Source organism: Cyanistes caeruleus, chromosome 3 (assembly GCF_971803275.1).
Source record: "Cyanistes caeruleus chromosome 3, bCyaCae1.hap1.1, whole genome shotgun sequence".
Taxonomy (NCBI): Eukaryota; Metazoa; Chordata; class Aves; order Passeriformes; family Paridae; genus Cyanistes; species Cyanistes caeruleus.
This window is the reverse complement of record NC_141703.1, coordinates 15,434,043-15,454,042: the sequence shown is the minus strand read 5'-3', so window position 1 is coordinate 15,454,042 and position 20,000 is coordinate 15,434,043. Positions and strand designations below refer to the sequence as shown.

General features: G+C 37.5%; 1 protein-coding gene across 13 annotated transcripts in view; it reads right to left on the bottom strand.

Moving 5' to 3' along the window:
- SH3KBP1 (SH3 domain containing kinase binding protein 1) overlaps positions 1-20,000 on the bottom strand; it is a 213,656-nt gene that overhangs the window by 54,339 nt on the left and 139,317 nt on the right. For all 13 annotated transcript variants that reach the window (XM_086879946.1, XM_086879948.1, XM_086879951.1 and 10 more), the window contains one exon: positions 6,059-6,134. In XM_086879946.1, coding sequence (XP_086736072.1) covers positions 6,059-6,134 — 76 coding nt within the window. The remainder of the gene's footprint in view (positions 1-6,058; positions 6,135-20,000) is intronic.

Below are 20,000 nucleotides of genomic sequence, written 5' to 3'. Positions count from 1 at the left end.
GGTTTCAGCATCTGAAGTATCAGCTGATGATCTGGAAGTAAGTTCTCTCTAGCAGATAGCTACACATCTTGTTCTAGTTTTGATGTCAAGAACTCTGTTGTTTCATGACCTGTCCACTCTCCCCACCAAACTCTTAACCTTTTCTATTCTTAACCTTTTCTTTTCTTAAAAACAAACAAACAAACAAAAATCCAAATAGCAGCAAAACAAGGAATTAATCTATAGAAAAATATCAAAAATCAACCAAATGATGATGTGGTTCATAAAGAGCAAGAAGACAAACTTCTGAGAGGCACAAGAGGGAGCTGGGGGAGGCTCATGGCCCTTCTGTGCTCTGAATGCTGGCACAGGAGCACAGAGTGAAGGAGCAGCCACAGAAAAAGAATATGGTTTATGCACAGTGCAAGTCTGGACTTCTTGAGTACAATTCAGACAGACATACACTAAATCACTGAACCCATGGATCATGCTGCAACAGAGGTGTTAACAGCACAGATGGGTAGGGAGCAATGTAAGTAACTGGACAAAGTCAGCTTTCAAACTTCTCCTAAGGGATAGGTAGACCAACGTGATTTAAGCAAGCAAAAACAAAGCCAGCAGAACTTAAAATAATATGAACCTTTAAAATCAGATAAATAAAAGCAGATAAAAATCTAATAGGCTGTGTCACTTCAGTACTACAATTGTCCTTACTCAGCAGGGTGCAATACCACAGAAGGCTGTAGAAGCACTTAATGTCAACAGTCATGTTTAGATAGGAAGCAAGAAAAGATAAAAGAAAAAATTTCAGACACAGCATTGTATAGACCACACTGTAATTTGCTGATTTTGGGATTTTCCAAATGAGAAAAAATAAAAAACATAAAAATACTAAAACTTAAAACAATATATCCTATTATATGCCTGGCAAATATACAAGAGAAATTAAAACTTCAAACTAAGATACCAATACTAAGTATCCCTCAGCTGTAGATGATAAATCTCATTTTTACATTTGACATCCAAAGCTGTGTTTATACATCACAGACAGTTCTTCCAGAAGCCTCTTTTTCTCCTCCTTACCTGATAAAAATATATCTGTTAATAAACCCCCAACAGCAGATATCTTGGAAACAGTAAGGGAGGAGAAAATATGATACTCATGAGCTTTTCAGTCCTATTTTATTAATTCAGTACTTTACTCTGCCAGACCACAGTCTCTCACTGCAAACTCAGCTCCTCCCAGCCATGGGCAATGGGCACTACCCAAGGAACTGAATGAATGGATGAACCCAAAGAGAACAAGATGTTTTATGGGGGTTGTTATCATGTATCTTTGTGCAACACTGTCTGTTCCCAAGCTGAAAATGTGGCCTTTTTGATACATTCTCAACCCCCAAAAAAATCATTGCCTCAAGAGGAAGAATAATAGCAGGGGGTAGCCTTCCTACAGAACACTCCTGCTTCATTACCCAGGCCATTGCAAGGAGAGTATTCCACTGACAGAATTCAGTGGCTCAATGTATATTTACCACTGCAGGGTGAAGAACTGATGTCAATTTACAGCTCTGTGAGTTGGGGTCCTGCAGTAGTATAGCAGGTAAATTCATTTGTTTGTATTTTGAGAGACTAGTTAAATATCATACTGTTCCAACCAGATCTAAGCAAACTCCATTTACTGTATCAGTGACCCCTGTTCCCTTGAAAAGCATGACCCTGCAGTTTGTTCTCCTGCCACACTCTCAGGATTCACTGCAACCTTCAAGAGGGCAGTCCACAAACATTCATTCAAGCTTACATTTCAAATAGGACAGTGACTCTGAAATTTGCTTTTCCTCTTAGGGCGAGATGACACAATCTCTTCCTTTTACTCCTATTGTTGCTTCTTTGTATAGTTAATTTTTGAGGCTAAAATATTTCCCCATCGGTGAAGTCTTAATCATACAGCAATCAATATAGACACAAACAGTAATACTAAGCAAGAAAACAAGCAGTATTCCTTGAGCTTAAACTTCCCCTCTTGAGTATCACTCATGGTTCTGAAATGCAGTAAAACATACAAAATCTAGTGAAAAATTACATAATTCTTACCAAAACCACAAACCAGACAAAAAAATCCAAACACTATACTCCATAGAATTTGGTTTTACTATTAATTGCTACACTCAAGACTCATAAATAAATTGCACTACTAAATATTTTCACAGAAATTATTAAGATGTAAACTGTCAAAACACCACTTTATTAAAAAAAATAGAAACAGAAGTAACTGTGGTCCTATTAATATATATTCACTATTCCTTACACCTTCTATATCATGCAAAAAAGATTATTTGTTTGCTATGATCTTGATACTATTATGCAATAGCTCAACACAAATTTTAAATAGTGAGTGGACTAATCAAATTAAGTGCTGTGGTCAATGTACTCTGTGATTTGCTGCCTTTGCTATTTTGTTGTCTGCTTATTTATACTCCCCTAGTGCAGTCTCAGTAATCTGCAATAACTTTCAGATGTAGTGGATGTTTTTGTTTTGCTAAATTTTAGAATCCAACAGAGCTACTTCAAAACTTACATATATTTTCTACAACATATCCTTTTCACCACAAGCCACTCACACTAAAAGTGAGCTATTTCATAGAAAACAATACATCTCACCCCAGAAATAGGATTGTAAACAGTCATGCATTAATGTGCCATCCCATCTACATGACAGAGATGGAACTTTAAGAGGAAAATACTCCTCTAAATCTAGGAACCCACAAATCTAAACCAAATAGCACTTCCCTTTTCTCTTCGAAGATGCACTCCCTCATTTATAAAAGGTTAGTGATGTTTTCCAAGAGATCACTCAAACCCTCTAAAGATTTGTGCCTTCAGTGTGCTCTTCCTTTGAGCAGAAAGTCCTCTTTGGCCCTGAAGAGTTATCTGTTTATCCCGCAAAATCTTAAATCCATTTTTGAGGAGATTTACATAGTGTATTGTTGGGAGATGCACCTCTCCCAACACACACCTCTGCCTTTTGCTTCAACCAACTCACCCCATTGCAGAGCTTAGCCCATCTTGCATGTTCCAAGAACACATGGCACATCAAGTGTCTCACTGCTGATCACTGCCCTGTCACATCAGAAAAGCTATAGAAAAAAAACAGACTGGAATCAAAGCATGAGAAAAGTCAGCAGTCATCACTCCTTGCTGAAGCCCCATGGGCAGAGAGGGAAGATGCTGCTGGTACCTGCTTCCTCTCTCTCAGCTGGTTCTTTCTCACTGAAACTGCATTTTTTAAATCCAGTTGGAACTAAGAAATAACATCATCATATGTCATAGTGATGAGGAAAATGAAAAACTCTCCCATCTCTCCCAAGCATAACCTCTGCCTTGCCTGCAGCATTCATCTCCAAGAGTAATCCTAAAGGAATCTAAACCATTTATCCAAAAGCTCCCTCTCCATACTGAGCTTAGTCTATGGATCTTCTGTTTCTTGCTGCTTCCTTGGAGAAGTACAAATATGGCACAGTATCTTTATAGTTTTATTCATAGTTTTATTTGTAGTTTTATTCAGCAGTTAAAGACTCCAAGGAAGACTGGGATACTACCATCCCAGGCAAAAGTGAAAGTACTTGAGGTCCAAGTACTTTTGTGCTGAACACAGCAATTGGAACACTCACCAATTTTCTGAGACTGCAAACTTCCTTGGACTGAATGCTTCCTCAAGCTTGTTTATGGTAAAAAGTAAAAACTGATTTTTTGAGAAATGACAAATTATTACTAGACATAACAGGACATATTACAGATTATAGTCTTATGCCAGAGTCTGACCATACTCCTCAATTCTATCAGACATTAACTTTATTACAAAGAAATTATTTCTCCGCCTATACTGAGCACCAAACCAGACTGAAACATGTTTCATTTGCACTGAAACATTTTTCAATTTAAGTGAAGGACAACTTCAACTGAATGAAATGAGTCTTCAGTGATGTCATTCGAGGCTAAGAAAATTATATATAATTACATTACATCAGACCTTCCTATAGATGTGCTTCTCTTTCCCAAGCATGAACAGAGATGCCAAGAATTCTACTGAAGCCCCAGAGATTCCAGGAAAAATTAAATATTAAATAATGCAGTTTAGTTAAAATTCAGCAAGATACTGTGCAAATAAGTAGGCTATCCTCACCAACTCTAGCAAAATGGATGTTGAATGAAGACAGTGAGAGAAGAAGGATTTTTCTGGCCAAAAAGGTGAGGGAAATAACAAAGAGGTGAAAGAAGAACCATCCAGAGCCCAAGGCTGATGGAAAACTGTCTCTGTCAGCCAGAGCTCAATGGATCACAGTAGAAAATACAGTTTTCTAACCTTTGGTCAGAAGATTTCCATACTCAGTTTATATATGTGTAAGTTTGAACCTGCCATACCCTGGGATGGGATTTAGTAAGCAGCTTCAGCTGTCAGAAGTATGAGCTGATGTGGAAAGGAGCCTGGTTTCCCACACAAAGGCAAAGCCCCTGGACCACCACCCCTTCTGGTGGCACCTGCACTCAGGTCAGCTTGACCTGTTCATCCTGCAGGTTGGCAAAGGTAATTCCAAAACACTTTCAGGAGCCTTCTTCTGCATTACCAGTTCACACATTTTTCAGTGTTTCAAGTTTTCATATCTTCAGGGCAACTGAATTCTTGCAGTACTTCCCATTAGAACCAGCTGGCCCAGGGGCACAAGATAAGAGGATGTAGCAAGTCAATGATTGTGGTGCAGCTAATGGACAATAATTCACTAAAAGCTCTCACAAGCTGCTTTTGCAACTCTGAGCAGAAAATCTGTACAACCTAGTTTGTAACCACACACTTCCCTCAGACAGACCCTGCTCTGATGATCCAGATTCTTTCCTGCATATATCTGCATGTGTTTCAGTTCTGAGACAAAATGTTATCTGTTAACTATCTAAAAGGATAAACACATCAGGGAAGAAGGACGGTGCAAGATTTAAAGAAAATCAACTCTGTTATATTCAGCTTCTTTTCTAAGGTATGGCTATATATGTGTATATATATATATATATGGTTCTCTTTCCTCTTGTTCCTTTCCACCAGAATCTGTAACATCCAGTTGTAACTTTATATAAATAAAATCAAAATATGTGAAATATATATGTATGTTACTTCGTAAGCTAGAGACATACCTAAAATATTTAATCATTACTTTTTCATTGCTAAGCACTGAAATGATGAAAAAAGAACTGAAGATAAGAGAACCAGAGAATAGTTTGGGTTGGAAAGGAACTTTAGGATCATCTAGTCCCAGTGCCCCCTGCCATGGGCAAGGACACCTTTCAGTAGACCTTGTGGCTCAGAGCCCCACCCAGCCTGGCCTTAAACACTGCCAGGGATGGGGCAACCACAGCTTCTCTGGGCAACCTGTGCCAGGGCCTCAACACCCTCACAGTAACAAATTTCTAACATCTAATCTAGACCTGCCCTCTCCCAGTTTAAAGCCATTTCTCCTGGTCCTGTCACTACATTCCCTTGTAAAAATTCACTCTCCAGTGCTCTTGTAGATCTCCTTCAGGTCCTGGAAGGCTGCTGAAAGGTCTCCCCAGAGCCTTCTTTTCTGATTTCCCACACAAACTGTACCATGCATACAGTTTATTTCTGCTACATTAAGAAATAGAAATAAAATAATTTAAGTAATTTTTTTTAAAAAGAGGAAAAAGGCAAGGGCATTCACAACAAGAGAAATTTTTCTATGACCTTCCTAAAAGTTACAGCCTGAATTTGGATCTTATTCAACTCTGATTAATTCCAAAGTATCCTGAAGGCTGAAAGTTGATCACATAATTTGATTTTATTTTTCATGGCAGAAAACTTGAGGTAGGGACACCAGAGCAGAAACAATTCAGAGGATTCTGTGAAACAAAGCACTTTGTCTAGGTACCACCTCTAAAAGTTTATCCTAAATATATCTATCTGCATCCTTGCTTTTTTTATATACAGGACACTCTTTTAACCAAAACCACAGAAAAGTATGCAGCTTGCTTTTAATAGCACGAAGTGCAAAAAAGAAAAACCTATGAAACCTACTTTTTGTTCTGCTGTCCACTTCTATTTTTGTTGGCTCCTGAGTTGCTGTGGCTGGAGGTAATTTCTTCCCAACACTCTGAAAAAAAATAATTATTCTTCTTTAAAATTTGCAGGTTCAGTTACAAGTTGGACAACATAAAAATAGTAATGGAAATACAAAATATAGGAGTAGAAAAGGGACAGTAGGCAAATTATAAATTATACTTATGTTTGTTACTGGGGATTAACTTTTTCTAAAATTATAAAGAATTTATAAAAATATGATCCTCCAATTTGCCTTTACTAATGTTTGCTAACATTTTTTTAATTATAACCTTTTAACACTTTCCTGAGTTTCAGGGAAGACTCACAGAAGTTTCACTGGTAGATTGAATATAAAGCAATCGATGAAATTACTTAGGGAAAAGTGTTATTTAGTACCAAAAGTAAAGCTGAAAGAAGCAGCATGGAGGAACCCACTTGACTTCTGTTCATACAGGGAGTATTCATTTTCAGTCATGCTAGATTGAGTGTGGTTTTTATATTGACAACATCTCTTTCTTTTTTTCTTATTTTTTATTTCTTCTTAGCAAAAGTAACTAATTTACTGTGGACTACTATAATAAGCAATAACAGGTAAGCAGAAACAGTAAACAAATACTATCTGCCCCCACCAAAATAAAATAGAATTAAATCAGTGATATCCATCTTTATGTATCTTCTCCTATTATTACATGCATGCTATCCCCTCTCTCTCAGAGCTTGCCTCCCTATGAAGAAAGTTTTCTGTCTTTAAAATCCTAGCAATGTGTAGGTGAGAAAATCAGTGTAATTGTTTCTGAAAAGCCCTAGCTGCCATTCCACATCCTTTCCTGGCAAGGTCTGCATAAACACCACAAGGTTCCTCCATGCTATCATGACAAGCTGAGTAAAAGTTTATAGAGACCAGAGAGCTAGGATCTAGTCTTGGAAGTACTGAGTACAATAAGGACCATAAGAAAACACTGGTCAATATAAGAAGCAATGGGAGTAGAGCTCTTTGAGTAGCTGAAAAATTCCAAGTTGTATAGAGAATACTGAGAGGTCCATGTTAATAATATGTAATAATGTGCCAAAATGTATCTATGAAAAGGACTCAAATACTGGGATTTCAGGCTGGTAAAAAGAGCACGTAGGGAGGGAAGCTAGTTTTGAGAGCTGTGCACAAGACAGTCATCAGATCCATGTTGACAGCAATGCAGACTATGAGTTGCAGAATCCAAAAGTATCCTGTTGCAACTTAATTTGCAGGTGGAGGCAGAAACATCTGACCTTCTGATAAGCTTATAACTCTATTCAGAATCCAGAGTTAGTGAACTTCTAAGGAAGAGAAATAAACAACGAAACTCTACAGAACCTCCCCAATTCTTTTCTGTGCTGGGAATGAAAGATAAGAAGCATTAACTGAACCAGTGATTAGGGAGGTAAAAGAGAAATAGGAGATAACAGACATCTGCAAATCAAGAGAGGGTAAAACTAAGAAAAGTGTGTGACTTGATTGTACTGGAAAAGTTCAAAGTCAAGAAGGATGATGATCAATCTGAGATCTATCTGCAAAGCAGTGAAAATTGCACTAAAAAGATACAATGAAAATTTGAAGCTACCAGGCATTTGCATGTACGCAGATAAAAGTACAGAATACCTCCAAGATGAAAGCAAGACTGGGAAAGCAGCTTCGTGTTCAGAGGCAAACAGGGCAGCTCAAGATAGCTGCACATCACAGTACATACTCAGTCATGATCAAACCTTTATTCACATTTCTGCTTCATGAAATTGTTTAGGAAAATGACTAAAGCAGATACTCTAAATGGCACTGCAATTTGGCTCATAAAGACATGCTCACACTAAAGGAATATGAAAACCCTTTAAATTAGGGGAGGTTTTGTTTTTTTTAAAGATTAAATTATTATGCAAGACCAATTAATTAAAAGAAATATTTTACTATTTGCTTCACCATACATGAATCATTGATTTTATGACATGAAACCAAACACCATATAAACCCACAATAGGCTAAAATTTAACAAGCTACAGAACAAAAGAATCATGGGCAGAAAGGAATATATTTGTGTATCCTAGTGGAAAATCCATTATGCAAAGTAATTTCCTAGTGTATAGAAGCAGATGCAAGAGCAATACTTGAAAACATTAATTCATCTCTTCATTCAGAATAAATGCCTGTGCAGGTGATAAATCAGTATTGGGAACCAACTTGTGAACAGAAAAGGGAATACTACCCAAACAAGGCTGCTCTTCTATTAGGAGCTAGGAAGAATAATTCAAATAATTTTTATAAGGGTTGCACAGGACCCACTCCAGTGAGATGGGATACCTGAATTAGGTGTGGGACAGGGAGAGGAGAAGACAAGTGGAACTACTATTCTTTAATTGTGAGGGACTGTGTTGCCCTGAGAATCAGGCCTTTTGATGCTGTTTCCATAATTTCTAGCCACTTTCCCAGGAAAGTAACTATAAACATAGGTGTTTATACATTCCATTAAAGATATGGACATCTCTCACGGCCAGTGTGGTTGGGAAGGTGGTGACCTGACTATCCAATCCCTGGTTGTTGTCAACAATCTATAAATACTGAAAAGACAGAATAAACCTTCTTCTTCTTTCATCACACTTCGAGCTGTGTCTGTGTAAATCATTTCGTGTCCAATAGTGACAGAACTGCACTCTGGGATTTCAAGGGGGTGAAACAAGTGACATGAACAGGAAAAAGGAACAAAAATTGATAAGTCATGCAAATCTGGTTTCAGGTGGACCTGAACTGCCAAGGTGCTTTACTTGCCCTGTAAAGCGGTCCTAAAGGAATAGAGGTTTTAAAAACTGTTCTTTATTTATGTTTCCAATTGGTCTACATTTGCATGGAAAATGTGTCACCACTTTCTGAAAACAACTCCATGAGACATAATATAGTACTTATTTGTTCAGTAGGAAACAACTTAGGTAAACTTTCCTCACTCTAAAAGACACTGAATCCTCTGTGATCTGGTAAGTCTGATGGTTCTGCTACAGCAGGCTAAAACCTCAAGTATAGCTAAGATTTGTGGGCTGGGAGTCCCAGACCAAGCATTATTGCAGCTACCAATTTTTCTGACAAAACAAAAATGGGAGTCAGTGATATCTCCCATATAAGCCAGAAACTTTCTTGCTGTCTCCAACTGTTCTATGTCACTTGTACTCCCATACAGCCAAAGGTCTACCAAGTTTATTAGTGGTAAAGAGAACAAAGGAAGCCAAACTTAAATTCTTGCAGATCCAATATACATCTGCATGACACAGACTTTTCTTTTCAAAAACAGTTACTACAGGCTATTTTGTTGTCTTCTTCAGTTGAGGGTCCAGTGCAATTTATCAAACCCTTGACCTCTAAAAAAAAGAAACATGGGAGCAAAGAACACACAATAGGTTGAAGATTTCACTATAATTCTTCTCCTCTGTTCTTCCTTTACATTAGAAGATGGTCCAAGAGGTTCTACACACATTGATCTGTGCTACAAAATACTGATATACAGCTCTAGCTTTGCTGTTAGTCTCTTACTGATTCATTCCTACCTATCAGGCTCAGTATTCCTAAGAAGCAAGCACATCTTACCCCTTTGGGACACAGGCACAAAAGAAGATTTAGAACTTGAAGGACGTTTTGGGAATTTAGACATTCCAAACCCAAGAACAGGATCCTCAACCCTCTCAGCAATCCCTGGCATCTCCCAGCATAAACTGTCTCACTCCATTTACCTACATCTCCCATGTTGTCAGTAATGTTTTCAATTAAAAGTCTAAGGCAGCATGAACCAGAATGCCCATAATGGCATCTCCCAGCAGTGCCCTAAATACCAGGCTGCAGAGATGAGTGAAGTTCTGCATTTTCTCTCTAAAGCTGTATCTTGGATTCTTGGCTGCAGAATTGTTTCATCATCACAAGAAGGGTAGCATATCATTCTGTGCCTTTGTATCTCTAACACAGAGTACACAGAGTACACAGAGTGGTACAGAGACACTCCTGAAGATTACTGTTTCAGTTTCCATCTATCCTCCTCCAACATGCTGATTATCATAAATCTCTTTTCTAGGTGGTGGCAGTGAGCCTTGTTCCACTTACATTTCTCTGTACTTGTACACTGTACTCTGACTTGCTTAGTCCTGTCACACAAGAAAAACATGGTTTTCTGTCTAGAGAGTCTAGATTGACTCTCAACACAACAGATTATCAACAAAACAGGCAGAATCCTAATCCCACTATTTCTGCAAGGTGAGCATAATTAGATTATTTAGCTGCCAGACACAAATTTTGCTAATCTCCTGACGAACGAACCTAAAGATGAAAAGGGAAGAAGTGCCCTCTTGCTGCAGAAACAGCTGATAAAAGCGTGGATAATCACCCTGATTTGGTGTTCAGATATTCAGATCTAGCAGCAACCTGGCAGTATTAATGCTTGGGTCAATGAAGCCAATGGAAGGACAGACAGCACTAAATAACAGGTTCTGTAGACATTTTGGTACACTGCAAATCTGTATCACCACAGACCATTTTCCTCTGATACTGAATTAACAGTGATTGCAAAAATGGTTGAGGTGGCACACAAATGCAAGTAAATGAGGTCATGGTACAACCTGAACAGCCTCATTTTCTTTCATTTATATATTTTGTCTCAACTGCAATCCCTGTAACAGCGGGGTACAACACAAGAGAAGTAGAGCACAAAAAGGACAGTATTCAAGTGAGTTTTTCTCATCTAAACATACTGTAGTTGTTCTCTACAGCTATTGATCTCTGGCCAGAGGGAGAAAAGTAGACCTGTGACCAAATTTCTTCCTTCAGCATATTTTAGCATTGTACTTCAGGGTTTTCTGTTGTGGCTGAAAACTGACTTGTCTATTTACTTTTGTTATCCAGGTCTAGTGTGTCTAGAACATTTCAACTGAAAATTCAAACTGAATTGTCATTTATGCACAGATAGGCCCATACAGAAAATTTTGTTACACTGGGCACCAAAGTAACATACTTATCCATTGAGGCTCCTTTGACAATATAGGCTTCTTGAAGCAATAACTTATTTACTCAGGAATAAGGAAAAAATGATCATTTCATCACTCAGCATAATTTATTTTGGAAAGTGTATTGAGGTCTTTATTCTAGATAAAATGTTTTGGAACTGCTACTTGGAATATAAATCTATGAAGATAATCTTAAGGAATACAACAGACATTAAAGAATTCATAAAAAGGGCCTGTATGAGCTGGAAACATTAAGCTTAACATAGTTTGTCAGTTTGAATTGTGAAAATACAGCAATGTGCACTGGTGCTTTATACAAGGGAGGAAAAGACAGTTATGCATCTTTTGTACTTTAAGAATTTCAGAAAACCTCAATAACTAAGTCAGAGGAAAAAATGTGTTATGTTTCTCTGGCCACAATACTTCCTCTCAACATTCAACTAGTATATTTAGATGTGGCTTATATACATGACAATTTTTCTAATATATAGGTTTATATGCAAATCCAGTGCCACTATTAGTGAGAATATAAAAGCTGTATTCTTCAATGTTTCTTTACGCTCCATTTTGTAACTGAGAACATTTGTTCAAAAAGAAGAAGAAGAAATGTTTATTATAGTCTTCTAGCTCTGTATTAACAAGAGTATAAGTGATCTTCTCATTAACTATATATACTGCTGGCTTTGTGAGGGAACAGCAAAATTAAATTTTTTTTTTCTAATATGCATGAAGTGCTTGAGGAATGTCATCAAGTTCTTTATCCATCCTATCTGTCCTGCTTTAAAATCTACAAAAGAGCCAAAATATGAAAACTCCAAAGACTTTCAGATGTCAAAATGCTCTCACTTTGTCAGAACCAAATAAATGCCCAAGATTTCATTTTCTCCCATGCTACCAACATTCAGTTCCACATAAAGCCCTTTCTGTGACAGCATGATCAAGTATTGCTATCCTGAGGTTTCCCAAAAGGACAGAGCTAACACTTTTCTGAAGGGTCACCACATGGGACTTCAAAGAGGGTAATGGGAATTTTAAGAAACATTTATTGAGAAAACAAAAATTCTCGAAGAAAAGTGAACTAAGCACCTGTCTACACATTTGGTTGCCTCAGTCATCTTCAGTAGCTTCTTCCTCTGAAACTACTTTCTTCACAGCTTTGCTTTGCTAGAAAGACTATCCACATGCATGTACAATTATTTGTGTTTTTTATCACTGACCAGTTAGCTACACCTGCCCAATGCAATCCCACCTAATACAGAGAGACTCACTTGCCAAAACTGCACAGTTTTCTACAGAGAGCTTAGCAGGAGCGGGCCCTGCTCAAAGCCTGGTGCAGGTGAACTTCCCTTGGCTCAGCAGGGGAGGGAACAAAGACTGGACACCTTCAGGTAAGGGCTGAAACCCTGGAGCCCCTGGAGGGCTGAAGCTGGAAGATAAGAGCAGTTAATGGCCTGCCCACGTAAACATGGAGAAAGAATCCAATGAGTTATTGGAAGACCCCAGATGATAATTCAAGAGGTGCATGCAGGGCACGTGAACATCCTGTGCACAGACTGCGAGGGTGTAAAGGCCCAGGGACTTCTTTGTACAGGGTCCCTCTCCTGGGGCACCCAGCTTGAGCTTAAAAATCGACCAACTCTGCCTCAAACCCAGGGTCCAAACTCTTCTTTAGTAGTTCTTGCCTTTACATCATTCAAAAGTTGAAACATGACCTTCACTCAGCTCTAAATACCAGATGATGCTTCCCTAAAGAACGGTTCTCCTAACCAGAGCATACACTCAGAGAACTTTTTAGTGGAATGTTGGTAAATATTCCACAGAATGCAGACAACAAAGCAATTAAAATATTTTAAACTTCATATTACAGTTTCTTTTCACACAGTTAAACTATATTTTCTTCTATCTGACAACCTGAAAAAAGCACATTTTCACACTTTGTCTATATTCCAGCAAATTAAAGTGCAGTTTTTTCCAACTGATGCCTATATCAGATGACTCTTGGACTTGAATGAACATAGGCCTTCTGATTTATGCCATATCTTTGTAAAGAAATAAGTCCTTTTTTTAATTTTGAAAAATATTTTACCTGTGAAAGGCTTTACCCTTCTGCAGCAAGATTGCAAACATCTGTATTTAGATGCTGTGAAAGGCATATGAACTGCTGGCATCTTAATTCTTTCTGTCTAGACAAAATCAACAATCTCTAAATAAAAGAGGATCCTCCAAATAAACATCCTGTTCTTATAAGGCAAGAGCCTTCATCCCACTGGAGCTCCTTAGAAATGAACATAATTTCAGCCATCAGCATGACTCTTACCACAATTAACAGGTTTGGACAAAGCAGACAAGTCAAGAGTGAAGAAGTGGAGGCTCTAAAAATGCTCATGTACATCAGTCCACCAGGAACTCACTAAACCACCAGTGTTTTAGAGGAAAGCAATATTGAAGTAGACAAGAATATGCTGCTTGAATGTTGAAGGCTTTTGGAATTTGCATGCATGCATATGCAGAAAAACTTAAGGTATCTTGGGGGGAAAATGCTTTCTAGTGTTCAATTCAGGAGTTACTTCTTGAATACAAAGGAAGAAAAAGAAAGAAAAGATAAGGTGTGTATAAAAATAGCATGTCAGTCTAAATCCTACTACAATGCCCATTGCAGAGATTGGTAAACAGGTTGTGATTACAGCACTCTTGGATCACTTGGTGCCCTAGAAATGGAGCACTGACTGTCAGAGCATCTTACAGTTTCTGTGTCTGTCATCCACTGTCATGGCCCTGGAATCCAAGCAGACAGGCAAGCAAGCAAGTAAACAAAGCAAAGGAAACAGAACTGAGGTCCCCAGACAAGGGAAATTTTAGAACAAAACATGATTTTTCTGGGTTTTTTTTCTGATTAATTAATGTTTATTCTTCTGATATAATTCTTTCTTACAGTTGATAAGAAGCAAAACAACATCTACACATTGGTTAAAATGCTTAAACTACTTCAAGTCTAGGAATAAATTCTTGGAATGCTGAAGGAATAATCACTTTTTTTATTAAAAACTATTTCATTTTTCAAAATAACTGTAACTTGTGAAATATTTAATAAAAGAAGTTACTGGTGTTTTACTTACATCACAAAATATTTGAAAATCACATAAAGGGAAGTCCTTGAAAATCACTTGCTGGACAGACAAGAAATTATTTATGTGATTCTCAATGTCTGTGGCAAAATAAAGACAAAATGACAAGCCTGTACTACCTTTGGCATACCACTGTGAAGTACTGCATACAGAAGAGAAGGGAGGCCAGGATGATTTAATCAGAGTGTGTTGACACTCCCTATTGGCTCAGAGTCTGCTACTCCAAAACTAAAGATGAGACAAAGTTCTTTGGTAGATTTTACAGGTGTGTATTTTCTTTAGGAGAAGGCACTAGGCCCTGCAATTAAACTTACTTTATTGCTTTTTATCTTGTATGTATCAAATTTTATCTAGTAATATATTATTCACAATAGTTCATTATTTTAGTGATTACTTAGCATGATTTCTCACTTTAACCACTGAAAAGCTAAGAAATCTTAAAATTTAAGGTTTCATACTGCCCCTTGCTATGTTGTGACTACGTGAGCCTCACAGTTTACATGTAATCTGCTTATACTTCTTAGTACAATGGCTTTCAGCTGGTTTTGTCACTGAGATGTAAAAAGACCAGATTTAGCGTTCTGATGTAGTTATTCAAGATGGAGTTAATGTCATTCAAATATCAACTGTGAGCCAGATGCCAGTCACTGCAGGCTTACCTTTTGTCACTGGAGGTAAAACAGTCCTTTTAGCATGTAATTCATCTTTGGGATAAAGAAAGCTCCTGTCCTAATAATGCTTTTTAGTCTACAGACTGTGAAGACTGCTTGCTGTCTACAAGCAACCTCATAGACACCTAAATTCAGTCACCAGAATCCCATGAGAGCTGGTATTATTAAATATCATTGTTGTGTATTCATCACGCATGTTACCTGCCAGGACAGCAGCCAGGTAATCTATCTAAAGATCTGTCCTTATCTATCTGGATCTATATATCCACAGCTTAGCAATACATCTATAAATCCAGCTATCTAATAACTAAATAATGCAGTATGCAATGTTGTCTTTATACAAGTTATATTTTGCATAGCCAATTCACAGCAATTTTCATTAAAATACACAAATTTAAAAAGCTGCTGATTCTGGCTCCTGAAAAAGATTGAAATTATAACCTCATTGCACAATGAAAACTAAAACTGAGATTAGGAAGAGTTTACTGTTCATCTTTTTAAAAAATATATTAACTTGTATAATTAACTTATTAAAAGATAGAAAACAAAGAGTAGGATTTCATTGTGGGGATCAGTGGAGTTGTTCAGGGGTCTAGATCAAGGTTCTTGTTTCCCACACCTTCACAGATGACCCACCAAAGGGGAAAGACAGAAACTAAGTTCAGGTAGAAGTAAAATCACACATTTGGAGGAAAAATGCTATCTTAAGAAAAGACAGAAATGACAGGCTTTGAAACTCATGCTTGTTAATACTTTGGAAAGCAATAAAGGGCAATGGAAAGTGGTATCAAGATGCTGCATAAGTGCATCCAACACCTTGGCCATTGTGTGTGGTTCTCACCTCCTTTTGCACTCACACACAAACCACCTGAGTTCCTAAAGAGACTGAAAAAGACAGAAAGTCACCAAGAATGATCAAACATGGAACAGAGCCCTCATTCTGGGAAAAAACATACACAAAGGTGATAACAATCAGTTACACACAAGTTATAAAAATTAGGAGAGAAGGTAGATAGGGAGGAGTCACTTGGTAACTCTTCCAGTAATTAAAATTAATGACTCACTCATCTCTTCCAGTAATAAAAATTAAGGGCTATCAGATGAAATTAGCAGGTGCCACATTCAAAACAGAGGGAGGTTTTTCATCACACACTTTCCACAGTGTGTGATGCAGCAGATTGGAATGCTTTCACTGGAGCTACAGGTGCTAAAATGTTACATGCAATGAAAATGTGACCACTTGATTTCCAAAGGAACAAAACTCCATTATGCTTATTAATACAAATTTCAAAATGATTGGAGGCTGTTAAGACACCCCTCAGAAATTTCTTTGTGCAACCTGTTTCAAGAATCTTCCCCAGGCTTCCAGCACTGACCTTTCATGGAAGCCCAATGTAAGCCCAGGCACAGTCCTGATCCAATCTACAGATTTCCCAAGATCTTCCAATTTCCAAGAAATATTGTTCTTTAACATGGAAATGGAATATTTAATACAGGACTCTTTAGAAAGTAAATTTAAATAAAGCAAAGTGATATAAAACCAAAGCGATAACAAGGGAAACTTCAAAGGATTACTCCAGCTCCTATCTCCCCCCCAAATACTATCAAACACATGAAGTTCTTCAGTTAAAAAGAAAGCAGAATCATAGAGAAAACAAAGATATATGGAGAAAATAATTAGAAAAGCCTTCAAAATTAAACAGTCCTCTAATAGGACACTACAGAAATTTTCAATGGAAAAATTTCAAAACTAAGAAATGTTTTATGGTATGTATATAAGTCAACTTTCCTGGGCCATCTTTTGTAGCTGCCTCAGAAGTGAAAAAAACACAATGAATCTAAAAGATTATAAAAATTGAATACTGAATTGACAGTCAGCTATTAAAATGAAAAAGACAAACCCACAGTACAGAAATGTATATTTATATTTCCTGTTTAGCCACCTCAAACATATTATGACCTGTAAGGTGGATTATGTCCACCACAACACTACAAAGTGAAACCCTGTACAACTTACCAACCCCCTGAATAAACTCTGATTTATTTCCAGTCAAGCTGTCTGGAAGGGCTTTGAATGTTACCAGCTTTTGCTGAGAAACTGCTGAAGATTTTAAGACATCTTGAGATGCACAATATTTCACAGTATGAATACAAACTGTTCTCTCAGTGATGAAATTGATGTTTATGCTGAACTGTTTGTATTGTTCACATTCATGTAATTTATATTTCTGCATTTAAGGGAGTCTCAAACCTTCATAGTGGGGAAGACTTCTAATTAGAGAGGCTGCTCACAGACTCCTAACTTCCCATTTGCAATGACAAAACGTGTCTTCAGCAATTTCAGAACTGCTTAAATGGAAAATTACTTCTGTTCCTGTTTCCAGCTGTTGAGCTCCATTTAGAAATGACCTGAGCCAGCACCAAATGTCTCATCCAGCTACCCAAGCACTAAAACTACCAGGTATTAAACTACCACCATCAGTCTTCAAACCACAGATGAGGAATATCTTCATCAGCATTAAGCAGCTCACCAGACAAATCTGTGCTATCTGAAATAACAGTCAAACAAATAAGTAGGTAAACCATGCAATACCAAATTTTTGGTTAAACCTCTTGGATAGAAAAGGGGGTAGAAACAAAACCATGAGCAGGGAAACAACATTCCCATAAAAACTCTGGGTAGCTTGGAGAGCAGAAAAGTGCGTATTTTGCTTTTTGCAATGCTGTCCACAGTTAAAACTGATCTACTAACAGGTAAGTTCAGACTCTAAAGCTGTTGTAACTTCATATTCTGACATGTTCTTAAAATTTGAAATTATGGGCAGGCAGGAGACTGGAGAGGCTTTTTTCCTACAAACATGCTTGATGTGTTGGACAGGAGAGAATCCTATATATCTTCACTTGCATGCATTAAAACATTAATATTTGTACAGTATCTCTAAAGTATAGTACAGATGTATAGTATTTTACAGTATTTTACAGTATCTGTAAAATTTGGAATCCTGACATTTGATGCTGTCAGGCTGTCAATTTCAAACCATTAATGAACTAAAAATCTGCCTGCCTAAAAGATTAATGGTGAGAAAGGGAACAGTCTGGATAGAGTTTAGATTAGATAGATGCTGCTGAAACAAATGGAGTGAGACATATTAGAACCACTGATGAGTAAAAACACTTAAGTAAATGAAATAAAAGGCAAACACAGAATGAAACCCACACATCACGCTCCCAGCTGCCTGATCTCAAAGCTCTGGAAGTGGGCACATCAAAATGAGCACGATGAACAAGCTCATTTTCTTTTTTCCTCTAGCTGCAGATTTGTAATGCTAGAAGGTGCTTTTGTATCAAAAGTATTTTTTTAAGCAGAAGGTCTTCTTCCTTCCCTGTTTTATTTTTCATGCTCCTTTTTTACTTTACCTCACATAAATGTAAAGGAAACATGTCCCCTTGCTCTCTTATGTCATGAATTTTATGATTTGCAGATTGCCGTTCACAATTAATTTCTATCTCTTCTAGGAAAAATACTCTAGTCAGTCTGCACTGAGTGAATGAAATTCCTTCCTACTGTCCCAGGAGAACCATGCCTGTCTAGATTGCAGCTGGTAACTTGCATGATCCAGATTGCACCATCCAGCTTAAAACCATGGTTATAAAACCTCCCTCTTTTACAACAATTATTGAACCTTACTACTGCTACATGAATCTCCACTTCCTTTTGCAGCAGTAAGGAAAGCAGTGCAGCTATTTCCATCTCTAAATAGAATTTAAAAAAGCTATGAAGACAGTAAGCAGGGAATGTCTCTTTAATATCTTCCTCTTTAAAGTGGCAACAGTATTTCTTTGCTCTTTTGTGAAAGTTAGGATTTTTCAACAAACTGACAAGTGGCTGTTCAAGGATATTTTTCAAATTCAGTTATTATAAACAAAAGTACAAACCCATACTGTCATGCAGATTATCCCAGATTTAGTGCTGAAAACAAATATTTCTTCCATTTTGGATTTATACTTTTTCTTTTCTCCTCAGATTAACTTTAATTTTTTTAGATTTGGGGTTTTCCCCCTCACGTTACATCACGGAAATCAGAAGTTACTGAGGTACAACAGGGAGATATTTTTATTTTAAACACAGGGAAGACTGCAGAGCAACAGTGACTGAAAACACAAATGGAAAGTGACTTTTACCACGTATTTCAGCTTTTCCTTCAAGCAAGTGCTTTACCTAAACCAAGGCTTCTGCAGAAGGAAGCATCAGCTGTCCAGGTGGAGGACTCTGCTCTTTGTGTGGCCAATGCATGGCACAGAGCCCAGCACCCAGCAGAAAGCAGCCACCAGCAGCCCCTGCTTGGCTACTCATCACTGCTGCATCAGGACCTCCTCCCCAGGAGCTGCCCTCTCTCCTCTCCCCTTGGCTTTTATGGGGAAGCTTTTGTAAAGCACTTAGTCAACTGACTGTTGTATTCTAGTATTTAAATACTATTTTAGAAACACAGAATGCTAAGAACCTACTATAGAAACACACACAAAGCATTAAAAAGGCTTCTTAGAAACTGTCCTACAGATTTTTTACCTTACCAAGTGCCTGGCTGATCCTTTCCTCCTTCCTCTTTTCTTTATTCGAGGCAGAAAACAAGAAGGACACATGGCACATTTTAGGAGAAAAAGCAACTCAAAAAACTTATTGCTTCATTTCTGCACACAGTTTACTCACTTTAGCTGTGAAAAGCCAAAGTTGAGGGAAATTTTCAATTTTGTACTAAGAGCTCTCAAAGTATCTGCAAATAATTAAACAGTTTACTTGGTATCTCTCCATTCAGCTTTCTACAAAATTTTACAAGCAACAATTGATTCTAGTTGTTTATTTCTTGGGGGTAAATAAAAAGATAATTTCCATGTAGGTTTTATTATTACAATATAATTTTCTAAAACATTCATATCAATTTTTCTCACTTTGGACAAATGGCACATCACATAGAAGAGGAATTAGTAAAGCTCTTCCTCTTTTTTCTGCAAAGAAGTACAGTTTTGTTAGTGTATTTAGGACAGAAAAAACACGGGGTGGGGATGGTGAATTTTCACTTACTAAGCAAATATTTGAAAGAGCAACACATCCTAAAGACTTTA